The 23,520-nt window shown below is 60.7% G+C and overlaps 1 protein-coding gene across 3 annotated transcripts in view; it reads right to left on the reverse strand.

Moving 5' to 3' along the window:
* Nucleotides 1-23,520, reverse strand: part of DDR2 (discoidin domain receptor tyrosine kinase 2) — a 51,170-nt gene that overhangs the window by 24,073 nt on the left and 3,577 nt on the right. For 2 of the 3 annotated variants that reach the window (XM_053914705.2, XM_053914706.2), the window contains exon 2: nucleotides 9,448-9,555. In XM_053914705.2, coding sequence (XP_053770680.1) covers nucleotides 9,448-9,555 — 108 coding nt within the window. Of the gene's footprint in view, nucleotides 1-3,901; nucleotides 4,068-9,447; nucleotides 9,556-23,520 lie in introns of those variants that run through there. The other variant, XM_053914707.1, reaches the window with a different exon arrangement.

Raw genomic sequence — 23,520 nt, forward strand, 5'->3', positions numbered from 1 at the left:
AGAGGGCACCTTGACACAAAGATCCACGAACTTGAAAACGTCCATGGAAACCACCCAAAGCGAACAAGACAGGAAACCGGTCAGTCAGTCAGTCAGTCAGTCAGTCGACACAAAGACGGAACCTCACTAAGACGCGGAGCGTGTCAGCGCTCCTGGTTTGCACGTGGACGGATTCCTCGAAGAAGAGAAGAGGGGAAGACTTGAATAAAATCTGTTGAAAACCGTTTCAAATTTAACAGAAGTTCTACACCCAAGACGCTGCAGGACACAAAGCCCAAGAAACAGGAAGACGGTGCCGCAGCACATGTTGACCCAACTGCTTAGAGAGGATGGAGGGACACTCGTGACCGAAGCCGTGAACGAGGTGCCCGCTGCGCCCGACCCGGCACTGCCGAGAGACAGAGAGCCGCAGAGACCCCAGGGCGAGCCAGACTCCGTGTGTGTGAGAAGGTCTGTCCACCCAGACTCTCTGAGACGGGCGTTTCCGCACAGACAAAATCGTCCCAAAGCTCCTCGGAAACACGAAGATCCCAGAAGAGCCCAACGAGCTTGAGAAAGCAGGTCCACCAGGGCTGACCAGCCCCTGGGTTTCGGAGCCCCCCTAAAGGCCCGGGGCTCAGGACGGCAGCTCCTGGTGAACCAGGTTCCCTTGGAACAAGGCAAGTGACCCGCTGGCCCTGGATGGCTTTTCATCACGGTGGGGCATTGGGACCAGGAAAGGCCGAGGCCTGGGGCCACCAACGTGGCACTTGTCAGCAGCACCAAGCGGCTCTCCCACGAAACGTGCCTATTTTTGGTCGGCTCCCCGGCAGGAGGGAGCCCAGCCAACGGTGACTACACAGCGCTGCCAAGTGGGCCCAGGTCCTAAATGCCAGGCACGCACCGCCCCCCACACCCACCCGGGTGTTTCTCAGACCCACCCCCGGCCTGTCTGGGAGCCCGGCAGGGCCCGGCCAGGAAGAAGTGTGACAGTTGGGCCGCGCGGCAGAGCGGGGGCTCCTGACTCTGCTCTGGGCTGTGTCAGTGGCTTCCCCGCCGCTTCTGCCGCCCTGTCATCTCCTGGATGTCATCTCTGCTCCCTCTTCCAGTTCCCAGAGTGGAAAAGTACCAGAGCCCACAGCGGCTCATGCCCGGCAGGAGGGCCATCCCCCACCCTAGCGCTGCGTCCGGTGGGCCCGGGAGGAGCAGCCGCCCAAGAACCTCGCTCGCACGACGCCGTTCACTTCTGGCTGTGCGCCCCAGGCCGCAGCTCCCCATCAGTGGACGTCCTGTACGCCACTTCCAGGAAACCACTCGGAACGCACCAGGCCTGGGCCCAAGGGGCTGCCACCAGCCTCTCGGCACAGAGAGGACAGGACCAAGCGGGACGGAGACCACCTGTGCTCCACAGGAGCACCTGCCACCAGGAGACGACACAGCCGGGAAGGGCCTCCGGGAGTCCGGCCGCTGCGATGGCCCAGAGAGGGAATGACTGCTGCCAGACGCACCGCCGGCTCAGGGGACGCAGGTGCCGGAGCCCTGGTCTGTCTTTCTTCGACCCCAGGTGACCACAGTCTAGTTCTTCCAAGTCCAGAAAGGACAGGGCAACGCAGTTAAAGCAGCTGAAACGTGGGCTGGCTCGCACAAGAGCCACACCGCAGGCTGCACCAGGCTGTCCCTGCTTGGGTGAGTGTCTCCATCAGCGGACCCCGCCGGGGCCAGGAGGCTGTTTCGCCAAGACCTCTCTGGCCCAGTTGAAATTCCCCTTAGGAGCTGCCCACTGGGACGGCCATTTTCCTAGAAGACCCCAAACTTTTCGGAAACAGTTCCTGCCGAGCTCCAGGGAGGGTCCCCAAGCTGAGCTGCATTTCAGGGCCCTGAGGTAAGGGTCACGGGGTCAGGGAAGGTGTCACAGCAAAGCAGTGCGTCGCTCCCCCACGGTGGGGGGGGGGGGGTCAGCGAAGACGGCTCCACAGCGAGCAGCTGGGAGTGGAGAAGCTGGCGGAACGTGGCCGGAATCGTGGGTGCTCGACACTCGGTCTCGTCACTCCTGGTGATGGGACTCAGAGACAGGACACTGCACCTCTGAGCCTCCAGTTCCTCGTCCCCCACCGGCGAGGCTGCAGAGGTGCGGCTTGGACCGGGCCGGGGGTGTCCAGCTCAGCCTCCACAGGGCTTCTCCTGCGGTGTTCGCCCTGCCACCACAGCCCGGCACCCGGCAACGTGCTGGGCGAGAGGCAGGTCCCTTCCGAAGCTCTGGGCGTGTTCCGCAGGTGCCGTCTGCCTGGGCAAAGCCGCGTCCACCGCTGGCTCCAAACTGGCTGTCAGCTGAAGCGTCCACAGAGGAGGTTCCGTCCCCTCCCAGTGCTCCCATCTCCACTCTGAGCTCCTCAGCTCTTGCGGCCTCAGCGCGGGCTGGGGCCTCATGAGACCACTGGGGGGTTTCGCCTGGTTCTGGTTCTTCTCAGGGGGAAGCAGCTTCTCCACCCACTGCACCAGGACAAACCCTCACTCATACCTTGGGGCCGGGGTGAGTCCTGTTAACTGATAGTTTTACTTTTGAATTGGCTGCTAGGAAGCTCAGCCCCAGTGGAGGCCGTCACCAGCAAACCACCTGGGCCCAGATGCAGGGTGTTTTTCATATTGACCCGAAATAAGCCCGGCTTGTTCGAATCCCTGTTTTCCAGCCCCGTGACTCAGCTTTCTTTCCTCTTTCTTTTTCTTTCTTTTTTTTCTTTCTTTCTCCCATCCAAGTACTAACCAGGCCCAACCCTACTTAGCTTCCGAGATCAGATGAGATCGGACGCATTCAGGGTGGTATGGCCATAGACTCACTCTTTCTTTCTTCCTATCTTTCTTTATTTCCTTCCTTCCTTCTTTCTTCCCTTCTCCCTTCCTTTCTTCCATTGTTCCTTCCTCCCTCCCTCCCTCCCTCCCTCCCTCCCTTCCTTCCTTCCTTCCTTCCTTCCTTCCTTCCTTCCTTCTACAACTTTGGAAGCCAACTCCAATCTTTTTTTAGAATGTGTCGGAGTAAAACTAATTACAGGATGAATAATTCTTGACCTTTGCTAAGCGTGGTGGCCCTCAGTAGTGGACATATGCTAACCCATCATTCCTCACGGCATTCCTGTAAAGAAGCACCATTATAACCACTAACCCGTGGGGCTGGAAGCCTAAGTAAGTAACCCCTGAGGGCCGTCAGACTCTGGGTTGCTTAAGAAGAAGCGAACACAGTGTCCACGAGAAGTGGCCCCCACGTGAGGGACTGAGCCGCGCTGCCTCTCCCGCAGCACACTGAGTCTTTTGTCTACATCAGGGGTGTCCCACCTTTCGGCATCTCTGGGCCACACTGGAAGAAGAAAGGTTGTCTTGGGCCACACATTAAATACAGTGTGACACGTATCACAAAATCTCGTAATGTTTTAACTAAATTCATGATTTTGCGTTGGTCCACATTCACAGCCATCCTGGGCTGCATGTGGCCCATGGGCCACGGGTTGGACACCCCCAGAACCCATCAAAAGCAAACAAAGAAATTAAAATCACGGCTTTCTTGCGTGTGTCTGTCCCACCCCTGTAGCCAGAGCCCCCCTGAGCCGGTTGGGCCGTGGCTGGAGTTCGTGGCGCTTGCCCACAGGAGACCCCGCTCGACCTCACGCCTTCGCCCACAGCACCCGGCAGACTGAATCTGAGTGACGTGGAAACTCCCTTTGATGCCAGCTTCCTGTGGCCAAAGCAGGGAGACTCGAGGCTCCAGGGGTGAGCACGCAGGCTCGGGGGGAGTGGCCTCAGCACTGCAGCTCAGGCGGCTTCTGTCTGTCTGTCCATCCGTCACCTCCTGACTCGCTTGCTCTGTGCTTCGTGTCCTCATCATCTAAAGCCACAATAGTCTTACGGGGCTCCTGCTCAGCCTCCCTATCACCTTTGTGAGCTCACGTCCCACGCGGCTTCGTCGAGGTCCGTTTCTGCAGAAGAGTCCGCCGTGCCCCCCGCTTGCTGAGAGAAGCAAGTGCGGTGATCAGAGTTGGTCACACGTCCCTCGCGATCGTCACCACAGCACCCAAGACAATGGCCACGGTCGTAAACGTCTGGGAAGCGGGGGGAAAGTCACAGGTTTTTAAACAACTCGTCACCTCCTACTCAAGGTCAACTACCCCCCACCGCACAAAACCTCATTGTTTGAATGCCTGAACTTTTACTTTACTGTGTGTGCGTCCAAACCACCAAAAACATTCTGGGAGGCCAGTCTGGCCACATCCATGCTCTTCCGAGGCCTGCTGGTCAGGCCAAGAGCTAAGTCAACAATCAGACTCTTCTCCCCAGAAAAACATGCCGTCGCAGAACTGCTCAGCCTGGGCCCAGGGCCCTGCGTCCCCCTGGGTTGGGACGGCCCAGTGCAGGGTAGGTAGAAACCCCATCCCCAGAGCAACTCGAGTCCCTCTCGGAGACCTCAGGGACCACAGCGGTCATTAATGAGCTGTTTTTCTCTTTCCTCCTCCATCAGCTCCTTGACAGAAGCCACTGTTTCATGGTGTTGGGGTTACTTTAACTTCCTTATCTCCCCAAAGTAACGAATCCCAACTGTGATGTTTGCTCGTGACTTTCCAACGCCCGCTGACCTCCACGGTCTCATCTGGTCCCCGTGACTCCAGGGCAGTTTACCCTGTCCATTCCCCAAGGGAGCAAAGGGGGACCCAGAGAGCCACCTAAAGCCCCAAAGCTGGACAGCGACGGAGCTGGAACCGGAGCGGACGCCCCTCGCCTCCATTGCCGTGGTGGAGCTGGCGAGCCCTGTGGCTTCACGCTGCCGTCCCCACGCACCCTCCAGACGTGAGACCTCAAGGTCAAGAAGAGCCGAGCTGGTAGTAGTCTGGACGGCGGCCGAGGGAGTTTGCTGCGCATCTGAGTCCCAGGACGCCCCGGCCCCAGGCCTGATGGCCTGTGACTGTGAAAGAAACCTGTGTCCGGCGACAGGGCACAAAATCCATACCCAGAAAAACTGTCACATTTGTGTACACTGACAGTGAACTGTCAGAAAAAGAAATAAAGAAAGCAATACCATTAACAATTGTATCAGAAAGAATTAAAATGCCCAGGAGCAAATTTAACCAAGGAGGTGCAAGACCCATAGAGTGAAAAGTACAGAACATTGATGACAGCCGTGGAAGAAGACACCACGGGGTGGAAAGATGTTCCGTGCTCACGGAGCGGAAGAATCAGTATTGTTGGAACATCCGTCCCGCCCAAAGCAGTCTCCAGATCCAAGGCAACGCCTGTCAAAACTCCAACGGCATTTTTCAAATAGAGCACTAATCCTAAAATTTGTATGGAACCACAGAAAAACCCCCAAAACCTCCAAATAGCCAAAACAATCTTGAGAAAGAACAGAGTGGAGGCATCGCACTTCCTGATTTATAACTACATCACAAGGTTGTGGTAATCAATCCTGTGGCGCTGGCATGAAAATAGACACAGAAACCAATGAAATATAATCGAGTGCCCAGAAATGAACCCGTGAATATACGGTCAATTAGTTAATGATAAAGGAGCCAAGAATATAAAATAGGGAAAGGACACTTTTTTAATAAATGGTGTTGAGAAATGAACAGTCACATGCAGAAGAATGAAACTGGACCTCTGTGTTGCCCCACGCACCAAAATCAACCCAAAATGGATTAACAACTTGCACACAAGATGGGAAACCATAAAACTCTTTGAAGAAAATATAAGCAGTAAACTCCTTGACGTAGGTCTTGCTGGTGATTTTTTTGAATTCGACACCAAAAGCAACAGCAAAAAAAGGAAAAAACAGCAAGTGGGACCACAGCAACCTAAAACGCACCTGCGTAGCCACGGAAACCATCAACAGAATGGAAAGACAGTCCCTGGATGGGAGGAGATATTTGCAAATCATCTATCTGTAAGGGGTTAATATCCGTTAATATCCAAAATATATAAAGAACTCATACAACTCAACAGCAAAAAAAAAGGAATCTGAAAAAAATGGGCAGAGGACCTAAATAGACATTTTTCCAAAGGAGACACACAGACAGCCAACAGGTGCCTAAAAAGATGCTCGACATTCAACACTTCTAACCAGCAGGGAAACGCAAATCAAAACACGGTGAGGTGTCACGGCACACCTGTCAGAATGGCTCCCGTCAAAGAGCCACGAAACAGTAAGCGGTGGTGAGGACGTGGACAAAGGGAACCCCCATGCAACCCCCGTGCACTGTCGGTGGGGTTGTATGCTGGCACAGCCACTGTGGAAAACAGTATGGAGGCTCCTCAGAAAATCCAGAATGAAACTGCCTTATGACCATCGATTCCACCTCTGGGAATGTGTCTGGAGAAAAAGGAGATTTTCCCGGAAAACGGCGCCTGCTCCCCATGCTCCCTGCAGCTGAGACCTGGAAACCAGCCAAGCGCCCGTCAGTAGCCGAGTTGGTAGAAACGCGGTGAGTGCGCACAATGGAGTGCGACTCGGCCACAAAAAGGAACGGGATCTTCCCACCTGCAACGACTCGGAGGGACCCGGCGGGGGGGGGGGGGGGGGGGGGGGGGGCGTCGGGCTAAGTGACGTGAGTCAGAGACAGACACCGTTCAGTTATCTCACGTGGGAAATCTGAAGACGGCGAAAACACCCGAAGCTCATACAAACGGAAAACGCACGGGCGGCTGCCAGAGCCGGGGAGTGGAGGATGGGAGAGATGGCCGAAGGGGTATACGTGTATTGAAAAGTTTAAAAATTAAATAAAATAGGGAATCTAACTCCAAGAACAGAACAAACCAGAGCCTGCGCCCCCGGAGGAAGGACACGGTACAGCAGCATTCTGCTGCCCCAGGTGCAGACAAAGCCATTGAGCAGGAAGGCCCAGCCTGAGGGTCCCCAAATCATGTGGGTCCAGGCCTGGGTGCCACCCTGAGCCCGCCGGTGGCTGGTGACCACCCCCCACCCAGAGGGCCGCCCACACTTTCATTTTCCGTCCGGGCCTCTGGGCCTTCCTCGCCTCAGCTCCCGTGCCCTCCTTCCTCCGCTCGCCTGACCTGGCGAAGCCTTTGCTGCCAGCTCACCCTCACACCTCCCGTCTCTCACCATCAGGGCACGGGAGGCGGCCTGGCCGGGGGACCCTGGCTCTGCAGGAGGCCAGGTGCAGGGAGGCCAGGGGCACACTGCCCGGGGTGGCGGCAGCCCAGCTCTGCCCCCGAGCCCTGGGGAAGCGACCCGACGTTTCGGGGCCTCGGCTCCTTCTGCGTGAAGCTGGCACAATGGACAGCCCACCTGACAAGGTCACCATGAGGGTTACACGGACTGACGCCCCTTCGACCGCTTCCAGGGACAGACTGAGGGCCCACTGGGGGTCAGTTGCTACTGTCCTTGCAGGCCGCGTCCTCTTCTTCCCTGTTTGGCACAGGCCAGGGTGCTGCAGGGGCAGAGGGGTTTCTGTCGTCCCAAGAGAGATCCTTTCACTGGCAGGAAGGACACCAGAGGCCGCCCGCGGGGCGGACTCGCCAAACAAACCCACAGGCAAGAAAGACCAACCTGGGCAGCACCTGGCCTGGCTCACGTAAGAGAAATCCAACCCGAGGGGTCTCTCCCTCCCCGGGCCCCGCTCAGGCTGTATCACGTCTACACACACGCCTCACGTGTGCACACAAGCGTTTCATGTTCCTGGAAACACGGGTGCAATGACACTGCATTTCTCCTTCCCTGGCCGGGAGAGCCGCTGTCTTCAGCTGGCCCCCGCTCCGGGGCGGCCGCCTCTCACTGGCACAGGAGGCTGACGCGCCCCCGCGTTGGGCCATCTCCGTGGCTGTGCCCAGCAGCCGGCCCCCACCTCTGTGCACACACAGGGACTCTTCCCCGGGCAGCGGGGCGGGGACAGGACAAAGGACCACAGCAGGCCGCTGGTGCAGGAGGGGGCGGCAAGCAGGCCTCACGGGTGAGAGCGGATGAAGGGAAGGATGAGAGAGCCTGCCTCTCACCCAGGGAGGCCGTGGGGCGCCAGCTGAGCCCGCACCTCCACCTGAGACGGGCACGGGAGTGACTACAGGAGGTTCAGTTCTAACGGGCCCAGCCTGGAACCGACCCACACTCCCACCCACGGCAGACCGCACAAGTCAAGCATAAGCAGAGTAATGCTATAGGACAACGCGAACCATCGCAAGGAAAACGTCCAACGAAGAAGCCAGACACCAGGGGGAATTTCCACACCGTAGGATTCCATTTACACAAGTTACAGAGCCAGCCACACGGGGCGGGGCACCGTGGGGCGGGGGCGAGGGGCGGGCTGGGGGCGCTGTTTCCCATCATCGTGCCGTTCGTCAAATCCGTCACACGGAACACGGTGCCCCGTACCCTTTCCTACGTTTGCACTTGGGGCTGAGAGCAGACGCGGCCTCGCCCCTCCCCATCCCCAAGCTGGTTCGGGTCGTGCAACAGGCTGTGGAGATCCGGGTGAACGAGAGACTCCGGTGCGGCCGTGAATGCCGCTGCAGGTTCCTGCTTCTGCTCTGGCTGCTGAGCTATTTTCACACACACGCCCCCACGCCGGCCTGCCAGCGGGCAGCACAGCCCAGCACAACCCATCCAGGCCAGAGCCATCCCACACACCCAGGTATGTGGCTGGCCGACGGGACCCCCAGAAGCAGTCCCTCCACGGCCCAGATGGCCACCACCTTCGCACAGGTGGTCAAGCGGCACGACTGTGCTAACGGACATGAGATACTGCAGTCTGCGTCGATTTCAATTTAAAAATATGTGCAATAAAAATATGCAGGGGAGCGGTGGGGGGAGGAAAAGATTCCTCCAACCACATTACTCTTGAGCACGGCTGCTCCTTCTAGGAAAGAGAACCTGCCGGAGATCCCGCAAGGCCAGGGCCCCCACAGCAGCCCATGACACACATGGGAAATGCAGGCCTGAGCCACCCAAGGGTGCCTGGAGAACCAGCCCGCAGGGGTCCCCAAGGCACTAGGAATCTGCCCCGTCTGTTCTCAAAGGTGCAGAAGAAATGGGCCCTTCCTCCACCTCTGTTTTATTTTCTTTTCTTTTTTAAGATTTTATTTATTTTTTTAGACAGAGGGGAAGGGAGGGAGAAAGAGAAGGAGAGAAACATCAGTGTGTGGTTGCCTTTTGTGCACCCCTTACTGGGGACCTGGCTCACAACCCAGGCGTGTGCCCTGACCAGGAATAGAACTGATGACCCTTCAGCTTGCAGCCCAGCACTCAATCCACTGAGCCACACCAGCCAGGGCTGCAGCCCCATTTTCAACAGCTTTCCTCACACCCTGCCTGCTGGAGCCTGGACCCCCCACCCCGTGTTCGGTGAGTCACAGAGAGAGCAATTCTCCGCTGCTCCTGCGACACCCTGGGCCGAGCCATCCCCTGGGGTGGGGGGCGCCGAGGGGCTCGCCTGTCAGGGTCGGGCTGGGTGGGCAGCGCTCAGCGGCACGACAGCGTGTTACCTGGGTTGACCTGAGCTTTGGCAGAACTCAAGACGAGCAGCAGCAGGATCAGGGCCAGGGGCATCCTGGGGAGCGGGGTCATCTCCGGGGCAGCGACCGACCTGGAGCCTGCAGCCCACCAGGGCCACGGGGAGCCAGAAAGAGAAGGAGAGGATGTGAGTGAGGCGAGGCTACGCCATGAGACCGCCCCGTGCCCGGTCACCCCGTGTTCCCAGGGCCCGTTTCTGTCCCTAGGACTTCAAATCACAGCCCTGAGAGCTGAAGGCACCGTCGGCCACCACGTAGTGCCAGGGGGTCCCAGCCGCTCACGGGATTGGACGGAGCCAAACTCCAGGCAGGTGCGGTGTCGCCAAGGTTAAATTTACCCAAACTGTGGGCGGGGAGACCGCGAAACTTACACCCGTGACGTTCGCATAATTCTGATGTGGATTCCAACATTAAACCAAGGAGAACGTTCAGCGATCTTAGCGTGTTTGCCTTTCCTAAGAGGCAAGGCCGACGGCATCCTGACTCACGAGCGGGGAGCGGCACCCGGAGTGTTAATTTTCCCCAGAACGGCCCACGTGGCCGTGGATCGGAGCGGGGCAACGGCGCGAACTCCCGTCCACGTAACAGAGGTGCAGGTGGCAGATTTTCTAGACGTGTGTGTACACGCACGGGGAGGGGAGAGGCCTGTGCTGCCCGCCACCGCAGCTGAGCGGGTCGAAAGCGATGACACCCCAATAGCGACGAGCGGACCCAACGTCCAGACCTCGGTGCCCAGCACCATCGCCAGCAACAGCAGCGGGGTTCCCCCCACACACACACAGACACCCCGTGGGGACATGTGCAAGGGACCCTGAGCCGAGGAGAGATTCCCAACAGCCAAGGCTGGGGCAATTTGAGCAAAAATAAGTAAATAAAGTGGTACTGGATTATACCGCAAGGTGTGAACTGAACGTCCGCACGTCCACGCTGACACATAGGGTCCAATAAACCAGTCGGGGCGAAGAGGCAAACCCCCCGTGGAGAGAATTCTAGATTATTTCCGCAGATGCTCTCCCCACCCTCCCCAAGCGTGGCAGGCGCCCCGTGGATCTTCCGAGGACCAGGGGAGGGGTGCGGGGTCGTGTGCCGGTCACCATGGCAGCAGGGACGCTCCCCAAGAACGAGTCCCCAGACACGTGCCCAGGGAAGGAGACGCGCGGCAGACCTCAGAGACAGCAGGTCCAGCTGTGGGCCAGCGCCAGCCCGTCATGTCACCATGACTGGCAATGCCTGTGCAGAGGCCTGAGCGCCTGGCCAGTGGCCACTCAGCCCTCCCAGCTGCCTGCGGAGGTCCAGCCACGCTCTCGGGCACCATCCTTGTGGGCTGCTGGCCCTGACCCGAGTCACCAATTTCTGCAGGGACTGTCTCTCTGGGCCTGCGATGGGGCCAGTGAGGAGGGGCCTGCCCTCCTGGAAAAAGTCAGAAGTGGTCGGCAGCCCACAGCTCTGCCCAAGCCTGGGTAGGCCTTCCCCGTGGGCAGGTGGGCCTGGGGCGTGGGGCGGGCAGGGGCCAGGAGGTGACAGGCTTGGGCAGGGACCACGGGCCCCGTGGGCACAGCCATGCGTCACCTGGGCTAGCACACCTGGAAGATGAGGCCTTGGTGGGGACGGGGACCTGCAGGCTTTAGGGCCACACGGTCCCCCTCAGGGGTCACTCAACGGGCGGCTTTCCTTTCTGCTGAGTCATTTTCGTCTCAGAGTTGAGAGCAGGGAAGAGCCCTCCGGGGAGCCTTTCCCAGTCAGCACACGAGCAAGCAGACGCGAGCTGGGTTTGGCAGGAGACAGCCCCAAACACACGCACACGCAAGCACACGTGTGTGCACACGCCCCACGGCCGTCCCTGACGTCCTTGCCTGTTCCCTTGATTCTCGAGCTCTGCTGAGGTCTCCCCACTCCCAGCTCCCTGGGGAGGCCCTGTCCATCCGTCTGTCCGTGTTGAAGCCGGGCGTGCCCCACGACCCGGGGTGACCCCACGGCCCCACTCCGGCCTCGGTCAGAGGAGCCCGGCGCCCCGCTCTGTCTCGCCCTTTCCAGCTGTAAAACGCAGACAGCGGGGGCGCGTCCAGGGTGGGGGGAGGCCGAGGGCCTCCGGGGGCCGTGTGAGGCCGGCTCCTGCCCCATCATCCCGGCTCTGCGTGGGTTGTGGACGCGCCTCCCCACCCCCGTATCGTGGGCCCTGTGCTGGACGCACAGGTTTCTGAGAAGCTCTCCAACGGGGGATGGCTCCCTCGCAGGTCGTTGGTGTGAGGGCGGTGGGAGTGGCTGGAAGACTGACTGTCACTCTCGGGGTGTGGGCGTGGTCCGTCTGACTGGGCTCACACGGGCGACCCGCACACGGCCCCTTCCTCGAGGTCACTGCTCACTCCTGGGCGTGCCGTGTACGTGGCTAGAGAGCGGCTGCTTCCACCTGCAGCGTGAATTCTGCCTCCTGACTGTCAGCCTCACATTTCTCGCTCGCTCGCGTGCTCACGGCTGTTCTCTGCCGTGGACGGCAGTTGGGGGGACGCTGCAGTCCGGGAGGGTCCGGGCGTGACAGGCGCATCCTCCATGTGCTCTGCGGAAGAAGGGTCTCAGGGAGGGGATTCGGGTGGTCCAAGGTCACACCATCAGCTGGACAGATGCCGTGTCCGCTGCGCCACTTCAGCTGGTGGAGAAAGAGAGTTCGGGTGGCGTTTCTGGCCGATAGTGTGCGTGCAGATGCGTGTGCACGTGTGGGTTGTGTGTGCCAATGTGCACACGTGTGTACATGCGTGTATGTCTTTTCCTCTTCGCCACCTGGCCCGTGCGCTGCTCCGGGACAGGCTGCCCATGGCTGCCGGGTAACGAGTGTGTGAAGCCGTTGACCCTCCTGAAAGGTGGGCGTGTGTTTGGGGGACGAGACCAGGGACAAGCTCCGAGGGCGAGAGAACCAGGCCTGCAGGGTGAGCCGAACAGCGGAGAGGTGGCTTCCAGCGGGGGCGGAAGGTCCCCTGGAGTAGTGACTGTGGCCTGGGGACGTCCTTTCCCACCCCCAGCAACCACGGCTCCATCTCGTCTGAGGGATGCTTGCAGCTGGGCCCTTAGAGGTCCCCCAGGCCCAGGCAGCTGGCCTGCTTCTGAGGAGACCTTTGGCTGGACTCTCCCACCCAGCCCGGGGAGAGGCCGCGGTTCCTGTGGCCTGGGGCTTGGCGCCCACTGCGCTCTGCCGGGTCCGTTCTCTGGCTGGGCCTCTGTCCCAGAGTGACCCCGGCTCTCCCACCATGGGCTCCCAACAGCAGGGCCTGGTTGCTTTCATTCCAGACACGGCCCACGGGTCCTGAAGGGGGCGCTGCGGCTTCTCTCTCCTCTGTGGCCTGGGCCGCAGGGCCGGGGGCGGGGACAGGGCGGCCGAAGTGTTTGTGCCATTTGGAACAGCGGAGCTCTCAGTACCGTGTGAGCCGGCCGAGGGGCCGCAAGAGGAGGCCGACCCCCGGGACCGGCACCGTCCCATGTGCCGAGCTGGGCAGTTCGGAACCAGGGCCAGCAGCCCTGGCGATGTGAAACCACCCAGCCTGGCGAGGCCGCGGGGACCAGGGCACACATGCCCGGTGAGGTGAGCTCCCGTTCGAGGCAGACCACGGTTTCCTCCGAAAGCCGCCTTCCCCTCCCCGCGTTTACGGGCACACGGAGGAGACTGACCCCTGGGCCAGCCCCGGCGCACACCCTGCCCGATGCATCCCTGCAGAGTCCTGGTTGAACGAGGGCCTGGACAGCCCGCGGGAGGTCCTCACAGCACAGAAAACCCCAAGGTGCACAGGCCGAAAGCTCTTCATGCCATGGGTCACACAGAGTGATTCCAGGCTTGGGAAAGGCCCGGGCTCCCTCCTTGTCCTCTGAACACACCAGGACAGGCCTCTGGGAACAGAGCACGTCCCCATGAGGCCACGGCTTGAGGGACAAGCTAGCAAGGGGACGAACTCTCCTCTAACACCCAGGAAGCTCCCTGGGAGTCAGGAGCCGGGACTGGCAAGGTGCTGATGAGCGCCCCCTCCTGGACACGCACCCGCAGCGCCCGGCCTCTCATCTGCGGTGCCCCCTTCCCAACTCCGACATGCCCAGTTTCAACCTCGCCCAGCAAAGCGTGCTCCGGCACACGGGCACGAAGGCAAATCGCAAATATCAGTCTCCAACAAAGGAGTAGGTTCTGCTCTGTCCCAGGCAGGATTCACTCAGTTGGCCGCTGCTGCCTTTACGGCCGGTCAGGATGGCACAGGCACAGACCGTCGGGGTGAGAAGTGGGCCGCCCTGCAGTTCTGTCCAATGCCACAGCTGCTGCCTCCCGCCCACAAGCTGGCCAGCCCAGGGGGTCAGCTCTCAAGTCCATCACTCTCATGCCTCAGTTTCCTCCTCTGGAAACAGGGTTCTAACGGCAGCTGTGCCCGGCAGGACCGGTGTGGACACAGGAGCTAACACTCGTGGTTGGCCCCGTGTCAGCGCCGAGGTTACTGTCGTCGTTGGTGATAAACGAGGGGACCCGTCTCGTTTCACGGGGACTGTGTTCTGACCACCCCGAGGACACGGCCAGCGCTCACACACATTAGATTACCATGACACTACCACCCTTTGGCAGCAAACCAGGCCCCGCCCCCTCTTCTCGCACAGAAGCAGCGCCGAGCCTGCGCGGTTGCCCGACTCCGGCCCCCTCTGGGGCTGCTTCTCCCCATCTGCCCCCCGCTGCCCTCGCTGCTCACCGCTGGGGGCCCCCCCGCAGCGTCTCACGGTGGCCTGGGCCAGGCAACCTGCCAGGGGCCACCGTGGCCCAGCTGTGAGCTGCTCTGGGCTCACCCGGGAGAATTGGTTCCTGGTGCTTCATAAAAATTGTCTCTAACTGCACCCCGTCTGAGAGACACCCTCTAACCCATAAGCCCAGTCGGAGGCTCCTGTGGAGTTCAGCAACAGAGAGGCAGAGGAGGGGCCACTTCTAAATACTGTGGCTCTGCCGTGGGTGGGACGAAGCTCAGACTCCAGAGGCTGCGTGAGGACCATCCGCCCACCGAGCGGGAAGGGGCTCGGCAAGAGGAGGAGACAGGCCTCAGAGGGGTCCAGTGGGGGCGACCTCAACAGGAAGTGGAGATTCAGGGCAACCAGGCCAGGACCTCAGGACCAGAAATCGGGGTGCACAGGAAGGGCCGGGCAGCTGCAGGCTGTGGGTGGGTGGGCCTTCTCCAAGGCAGGGGTTCTGCCCAGCCTGGAGGGTGTGGCTGTCAGCTGCATTTCCAGCTGGGACGGGTGAGGGGCTGGTCGTGCCGTCGCCCACCAGAGGGGCCTCCTTCAGTGCCTCTTTCCAAACCCGCCCTGCTGTGGCCAAGGCCCCGGGATGAAGGCCAGGGGCTCGGCTTGGCCGGGAGCCTGTGAAACAGGACACCCACCCAAGGGAAGGAGTCACAGCCAAACACACTCGCCCTCGGCCAGAACAGGCCGAGCCCAGGGGCCAGAGAGGGGCCGGGGAAGGGGACCAGCTGTTTCCTCTCCGACTGTCCAGGAGCCCAGCTCCCCAGAAAGGAGGGACTCTGCTTTAAGCTCGCCCGTCCACCCACAGCTGAGTGATCCTCTGAGCCCTCGCTGCTCAGCGAAGGTTTTTGCACTCGGTGAGAGAAGCGCCGGCCTCTCTGTGCGTCTGATGGTCACTCTCTCATGGAGCTCGTCTCCCCACCTCCAGCCAGGTGGGTGGCCCATGCGCGGCAATCCCCAGGGACAGATAACCTGCAGTCACACGTGAGTAGCCCCAGAACAAGCCGGTTGTTGAACTTTTGCCATGAAAGCAGCAGAGCCGGCGGCTGGGAGCTCACACGTTCCAGGCACAGGAAAGGGCTTCACAGCTCGGCGCTCCCACCGGCCTGCTGTGCAACCCAGGCCAAGTCACTCGCCCTCTCTGAGCTCACGTCTCAGCTAGGCAGGCGATGGGGCTGTAATGGCACTGATGCACCTGGAAGCGCCTGGCATTCGCGAGCGTTCCCCACAGGGCAGCTGTGTGTGTCTGAAACACGAACGTCTTCGGTTCTCCAAATAACCCTATAAGGCAATTTTTTAAAGATTTTCTTTTATTTATTTTTAAAGAGGAGAAGGGGAGGGAGAGAAACATCAATGTGTGGTTGCCTCTCACACGCCCCCTACTGGGGACCTGGCCCACAACCCAGGCCTGTGCCCTGACTGGGAATTGAACCGGCGACCCTTTAGTTCCCAGGCTGGTGCTCAGTCCACTGAGCCACACCAGCCAGGACTAAGATGATTTTTAAAAACTCCCCTCACTCTGAGGGGATTTGGCCCATGTCCCATCCCCGGACCCAGAAGGTGTCACTTGTCACCAGGAACAGCCACTTCCTCTTTCTCTGCCTTTTCTCTTCCTCTTATGTCCCCACTGTCTTCTCTCGTGAAAAGCTCCCATTTCCGCGTGGAGGGGCCGTGGTAAACCAGGGAGGACGCCCACCTGGCCGGCCCAAACCTCAACTAAGTCAATAAAATTTAACTCGACTTGTTTTCTGGATATGAATGACGTCTCAGCTTTAGAAGTCGGTCAGCACAGTGGTGCTGCCGTGAGCCGGGGTCGGGCGTTGGAGTCTCTGCGTCTTCCAGGCCGGTCCGAGCTCTGTGAATTGACGTGCGAGGGAGCATCGAGTGAAACAAGGTAACCACCACGTCAGTCCGGCTCCGCGAGCAGGCGAGTTTTGTGTGACAGTGACGCCGTCCCATCGGTCACCAGAGAAGCACGAGCAGGCTCCTGCACACGCATCGACCGTCCCACAGACTTGGCACGGCTTCCGAACCCGGCGATCTGTGTGGCGCGCCGGGCAAGGTGGAGACCGGGACCTCCCGCCCGAGTCTGGGAGTTCGGAGGGAGGTTCGGAAGACAAAGGCTGGCACCTGGCTTCTGAGCTACCGGGGACAGATGGCCCACGGTGCTGGCGCCTCCTGCCTCCATGCTTGGCGGGTGCTTTGGAGCAGACAAGCTGCCTCCTCTCTGGCTTCGTTGCACGAGGGACCGGTCACCCGAGGAAGAAGAGATGTGGAATTTGTGTCACTTCACAGAGACGCAGAGGCGCCGACTGGCCAGTGAGGCATCTTTGGGGCCTGCGCACAACCCTGGCAAAGGGGGCCAACCGCGTCGTCCGCAGACGCAGTCACACAAAATCCCTGGTGAAGCCGCACCCTTGATGTCCCTCGCCCGCCTGTCACCACGTCCTTAGCGGAGGTCGCACCCGATAGACCCCAGAGGAACTCGGCTGCATTTCCCTATTTCCTCAGTGTTTCAAGCAGGACCGGCTGGGCCCCAGGCACTGCTGCCAGATCCCTGCAAACAGACCGAGTTCCTGCTGCCACCGAGTGACGTGCCCGCCTGATAGTGCACAGGCTGACTGTGTCCCCCACCCCGAGGGCCTGTTGAGCTCAGGCCCAGCCCTGTGCTCCCCAGAGTTCACGCCGCCCCTGCTGCCGTCAGAGAGTGTCCCTCCTTCCTTGGCTCATTCCCAGTTCTGACACTCACCCGGCTTCAGCACCACAGTAGGTTCCAGAAAGAGCTGCAAAGATGAACAAGCAAGATTTCTGCCCTTAAGCAGCCCAGCCTCCTGTGCTGGGAACAAGACGCAGAAGGAAGCAGAATATTCCGGGCAGAGAGTCTACACAGGGAGCCGCCCCCCGCCTGGCCCCTCCTGTGAGGCTGAATCACAGGGCGGCTGACCCCTGCCCCCCGAGGTTCGACGGGCCCTTTGTGCTAGGACCTGACAGAGACGCGCTCAGTGTTTGGGTGAAGCCTCAGTTTCCCCCGCCAGCCTCTGGTGTGGGTCAGGCGTGGACTTGATGGGAGGGGAGGGAGGCGGTCGAGGCAGAAGTTACGCCTGAGCTGAAGGTCCACCAGGGGTCAGCGAGGGGCTCGCATGAGACAGAGGCGCGTGTTGGGACGTGACGTCGGGAAGAGCAATTGGGATTCGATTTGGAAAGTCGCTGCCACCAGACCAGGGTTTGGACCTGTGGTCAGAGATTGGTGCCCTTTGTCCCCAGGAGCCGTGTGACCGATGGAGAGGACTGAGCTGGGAGCCTGACAGGCCTTCCTGAGGCTGAACTCCCCTCAGAACCCCAGGGACGGGCGGGCGGCAGACGAGGCATCCACAAAAAGCTCTCTCTGAAAACAACATCACCCCTTTGTGAAAATCACGTACCACCTTCTACTGCTCCTTCTGCCGTAGAAGGAGCCCAGGCTTCGCTCCCAGGAGCCCCCAGCTGTGAGAAGAACCAAGTGGTCTCCAAAAATCAAACGAGGTTCCCATTTGGGCCCTTCTTCATTGGAGTGTTCTTCTGTGCATTCTTATGTGACTGGTTTAACACCTTCATATACCTTTGTGACTTCCAGTGTCGGTTCATATAAAACCGGAAGCACCTTCCTGTACTGCCCAACGTCCTCAAAAAACGCCACATTAAAAAGGCCGGCAATCTGCACCTTTAACCAGCCCCCAGTGCCTGCCACCGGGGGCGCTTCGGGTCTGTACCCAAGGCCGCACCTTTGTGCAGAAATTCTGTCCCTTTGGGCTGCTTCCTTGGCACCAACACATGACAGTGAACTCGTCCATGAAACGGCGTGGACGCTGTCAAAGGCCCCTCTACCTTGTTGAATCGATTTACAATTCCGGGGGTTTTATTATTTCTATAGAATCACGAGTGTTTGTTTCTATGAATGCAAGGAGTTTCTCTGATTTAATAGCTTTTCTTTAATTACAAGAATGTCTCCTCTTTGCAGAAAAGACAGTTCTCCATAAAATTAGCCTCTGGGGGAAGAGACCCCTTCCCGTGAAGTTTCTCGTGCGCTCTCGCAGCCCCTCAGACCCCCAGCTGCCGCGTTTGCCGAAGGTGTTCTGCCTCGTGTTTCCCGGCCGAGGCCCGCTGCCCACCCAGAGGCGCTGCCCCTGGAGCAGAGCTTGGGACGGCAGGTTTTGCAACAGGAAGATTAACGGCGCTCTCCTGGCCCTTCGGCCCAGTGTGTCCCAGTCTCTGGCCACGCCTGCAGAGCTGTAGGAGGCTGTCGGACCCTCCCTGCCTGAGGGGGCCCCTCGGGGCTGAGGCTCCAGGGCCAGGAGTCTGCCTGCCCCTCCCTTCCCATCCCAGCCTCCTCCCCTCTGCTCCCGCCACTGCAGCAGGCCTTCGTCCCCTACCCGTCTGCAAGGGATCGCTAGCATTTCTCACGCACTCTGCAAGGGTGAGCGCCGAGCCTGACAGTGGTCAGCCCGGTGTGTCTGCTTCCGGTCCCCCCACCTCACTCGTCTGGACCCCGACCCTGCAGGATCAGCCCGGCGGCCGTTTCTCTCCACTGCCGTCCGTGTCTGCGCCGTAGTCCGTGGACAGGAAGATTCGAGGCTGCCCCTCCTCCCTGCTCTGCAGCCCGCTGTCCTGTGCTGCCAACCGAGCTTCCCTTCTTCTCCCAAACCTAACGCTTTCGATACAATGCCCCGCGTTCCGGTTCTCACGACAGGCACCAACCGGACTACACGGCTGTTCGCAGCGTCACTGAAGCCTGTGCCCTACCCCAGGCGGCAGGGCAGGGGTCCCCGCCCGATGGGGCCGGAAGTCCTGGGGTCTCTCAGGAGAAGAGGAAGGTGAGGGAGAGCCCAGGGTGGAGCGCGGGACTCCCCCTTTGTCTGCTCTGCCCCCGGGAGAGCCCTCTGAGTCCACCCAAGCCTGAAGCCCCTAGAACCGCAGCCAAGAGCCCCCGAAGACTGCACACAGTCCCGTGGGCCCCGGTCACCCGCCAGAAGGAAAAGGACCCGACGCTCCTGCGCCACCAGTGTCTCAGAGGCCTGGAGGTCAGGCGGTGCGCCCCCATCCTTGGGGACCCCGGCGCCGCTCCACACTCACACGTTCCCACACGAGCCCGAGCAGAGGCCTCGGCAGGCAGCCTGGATCTGTGCACCTGCATCCCCCGGCTGGAAGCCCCAGATCAGAGGCCGCAGGCAGGACTGTCCTGGGGAAACAGGCGAAGGACAGCAGGCCATGCCGGCTGAGCCTGGCGGCCCCGTGAGCCAGACACCGCAGCCGGGCTGAGGCCGCAACCGGAAGCAAGGCGAGGGCTGTTCGCAGCCACACGGGCAGTTTGTGGTCCTTAGTCCCAGACACCCCCACGCAGAATTTGCTGTTGGCTCTTCCCACCCTTGAGGAAAGTGGAGCGTATTTTCAACGCTTGGCGGAAGCAGTGAGCGTGCGATGCGATCTGGTCATCCCTTCCGAAGGGCTCTATGTGCGGGGCCTGGGACAGCCTCAGACGCCTGGACACCACCGCCCAGCTCGCCCGGGCCCGGGGCCTTCCCCGCCCGCCTGGGGGTCAGACTCACGACGCAGCTTCTCCACGGCGGACGGAGACGCAGCGGTGGCCCGGGGTGGACGTCATGGCGACTTCCTATCCTGGAAGGTGGTGATTTTCAGCCTTTCCCATCACACGGCACACAAACTAATTACTAAAATTCTGCGGCACAGCGATAAGTATATTTTTGCCGATCTGACAAAAATATAGGTAGAACCTTGACTGGTTCACAGCAGACAGCGATTGCTGTGTCGGCTGCTGTCACTTTTCAGCAGACAGCCTGAGGGACAAGCGGTCCGTGCCCCTGACTAAACGGGCAGGCGTTGCGGGGTCTACACTTTCTCACATTGTCAAGCGGCTTTCGGGAATATTTAGAGTCCCTCTCACAAGCCAGGGACCAGCTGACATTCTGCCGTGAAGGCTCGGACAGAAAGCGTTTTCGGCTTTGCTGGTCGGGGGCCTCTGTGGTGACTCGTCCCCAGGCCAGAGAAGCCATGGTGACAGGGAATGAAGGGGCAGAGCTGCGTCCTCGTCCACCACAAGCAGGGGGCTGCCGGGCCTGGGCCGAGCTGGACGCAGCCCCTCCCTCTGAGCAGGACGGCCAGTCTGGGAGGAGCAAGGCCCATCAGAGTCACCCTTGGGGGAAGTGGCTGCTTTGGTCCCAGAAGTCTCGCCGACCCCTCCGTGACCTCGAGAGGCATCGGAACCTGCCCTGAGCGTGATCCCCAGGTGAGCCATGTGCGTCTCCTCCGGGGATCCATGTGTCCCCCATGCCAGTTCCGGGACCGATTCCAAGGTCTGAGACCCGGGCGCCTGCACCACCAACGGGCTCTGGGGGTGACCTGGGTGCTGCTGGCGGATGACCCTTCCTCTGGGAGAGGCCGTCCTGCACAAAGCCAGGGCTGGGTGGGCACGGGGCAGGAGGGTTCTCAGTCCCCGGACAGACCAGCTCGTGTGACACGAGCAAAGACACTGGGCAGGCTCAGACCTGGGCTACGAGGCCTCACAGTCCTTCTACTTAACTCCCCTGGGAGGTTGTGTGGATGTCACACACGTCCTGAGAAGCGCCGTGCGTGCCCCGCAGGGAGACCCCAGCCTCCTCCATCCGAGGCGGGAGCGGAGCCGCAGCCTGGGGATCAGGGGCTTTGAGGGGCTGCATGCTCAGGGGGAAACTGGGTGGACGCTGTCAGCTGGGGCTGCTCAGCATCTGTCCCGCAGCCCCCAGGCTGGATCCAGACTGGCCACAGTGATATGAAAACAAGGAGGAGCCGAACGTCGGCCCGGGAGACTGGCGGCCGTGAGGGCAGAGAAGCTGTGGTCGTGTCTTTGGGCCACCCGGTGACCTGGGGACGTCAGGCAGAACGAGAGGTGGGGAGCTGAGGAATCGTGGCTCGCAGTGTCTCACGCATGAGACGGTGGGCCCCAAGCGTCCCCCGGATGGTCCAATGTCATGGGACCCTCGATCAGGGCCAGAGCGGCACCCTCACCCCACAAGACAGGTGCTGGAAATGAGCATCTCCCGGGCTCCCCGTCCTCCCTCAGAGCGGTACCACATGGATGCTTCACCCCAACACGGCGTCCAGCTGTCCCTGAACAGCCAGCGGCCAGCGGCCCCTCCCGCCCTCCACCTTCCCATCCTGTGTAGTCCTTCCTGCTTCGCTGCTCAGCTCCACCAACGGTGCCAGACTCACCTCTCTCCTTAGAGAAACTCCCGCCCGGCCTCCCAGGTGGGGCCCAAATGCCACCCCACATACCCCGGCCCCATCTGCTGGCTGCTGGCCCAGAGCACAGCCTTCCGCTGGTGCTCACCTCTCCACGGTCTCCCCTCCTGTGGGGCATCCTGGTCTGCCGGCCCCTTCCTTCCCCATCAGCCCTGAGCAGTTCAGGCTGGGCCCTCTCTGGTTCATATGTGGCCCCCTTGGGTCATCTCCAGAGGCCCTTACTCGTCACAGGCGCTCAATGCACAGCGACTGTTTCTGTGGCTGGACACGGCACCCCCAGTCCTCGGAACCCAGCACAAAGACGAGCGCACTGACCCCCTCATGCCGCCGGCTTGTGTGTTTCACGACCCCAGAGCCCCACCCACCAGGTGCGTCCAAGCCGACCTGAGACCCATGCACCCCGAGTCCCTGGGCGCCCGGGGACCCTGCCTCGTCACGGTCGTCCGGCTCAGCTGAATTCCAAACTGCCCCACTGTCCCCTGTGGGTGTGACCCCGGCTGGGACTTCAGACGCTGCAGGCCACTCCTGTCCCAGCCCCCCCCCCCTCCACGCCCAGGAAACATCCTCCAGGACCACAGACCAGACGTCCCATCCCAGAGACACAGGAGAAACAGACGAGGGACAGAGGTGGCTTCCAGCTCCCAAAGGAAAATCCAGCTACGGCTGCAAATGCAGGCTTTTCTTTCAAAGGAGGCGTGAACTGCCCAGCCTTCTCCTCTGCGCTCCCTTCAGCGAGGTGAGGGCCGCTGGGGAGAGATGGAGAGGGGTCAGGGGGAGTGACAGGAGGGAAGGAGGAGAGAGGGGGAGACACAGAAGGACGATGGAGAGACACGGAGCAGGACAGGGCCGGAGGGGAGCTGGCACCCTGCGTCTCCCTTCCCGACAGCGTCCCCTGGCCGCTTGTTCTAACTTCCACGAGGGGACACAGGGACGGGATGCTGCGAACCCCGAGCCAGAGCCCCCAGGCCCAAACAGACAACGGGGCAGAGCCCGAGGCTTCACCGCCAAACGTTCTGAGTCTTGACAAAGACGCGGGCGCCCTGAGAGGCAGGCGATGGGCCACACACACCAATGAAGCCCCATGTCCCAGCACGAGTTAGTAACTCGCCTCCTGCACCAGGGTCCCAGTTTAGATGCTAAACCCTTGTTCTTCTTAAGGAGACACACAGGAACCCGAAACTTGGGTCTCCAAACAGGCGGACCCTCGGTCTCCTCGTGCTCAGAGGAGAATAAGCCTGGACTAGAGACCAGAGGCCCCCAGAGGCATCTTCCCTGGGCACCCAAAGTGCCCATTCCAGGCCCATGCCGAGGCCGAGGGGCGGGGGCGCCAGACGCAGCCAAGGCCGTATGTAGCACAAGGCTTGGACTGTGAGGTAACAATTTCTGAAACGGTCCCTTCGGATTAAGGGGGGGGCGGGGAGGAAGGACCACAGTGACAGTGTCTGGAGGCAGAGCAGTGTGGTTCCGATAAGTCCTGTTTGAGGAACCCTGTGTGACAGAGAGACCGGCACTAAGTTCTCTGGTCCGTGGTTCCACGTGGCTCCAAATCACTCATTCTGAAATGCACACCGTGGAGGCAGCCGAAGACCCCTTAGGCCTCCAGCGTGGGGGGACGACTGCGGGGGGGGGGGGGGGGGGGGGAGGGGGGAGGAGGGGAAAGGGGAGGGAGGGCAGACACCGCCTTTGTGCAGTTAGCGACTTCTCCGGTGGGTCTGTCCCCAGCAGAGGCGTCCACACTGAGCCCCTCGCTGTGGGAAGTGCGTGGCAGGGCGAGGCCGAGAAGGAAGAGAGAGACGTCCGTCTGTCCAGGAGGCCCAGCCTCTCCAGCACACCTGCCCTGCGGCAACCGGGACACACAGCCCTTGGAGAATTCATGGCCCGGCCCTGACCTTGGTCTCCAACCATGAGTTGTCACAGCAACCGGCCACAGGCGCTCTGTGCTGCCCTCGGGCCGGCACCGCTCCTCCCTGCTTCTGCCCCCCCATCGGCAGCAACACCAGCTCCTGGGGGCCCTTCCCGCAGCCA

This window comes from Desmodus rotundus, chromosome 12 (assembly GCF_022682495.2).
Source record: "Desmodus rotundus isolate HL8 chromosome 12, HLdesRot8A.1, whole genome shotgun sequence".
Classification (NCBI taxonomy): Eukaryota; Metazoa; Chordata; class Mammalia; order Chiroptera; family Phyllostomidae; genus Desmodus; species Desmodus rotundus.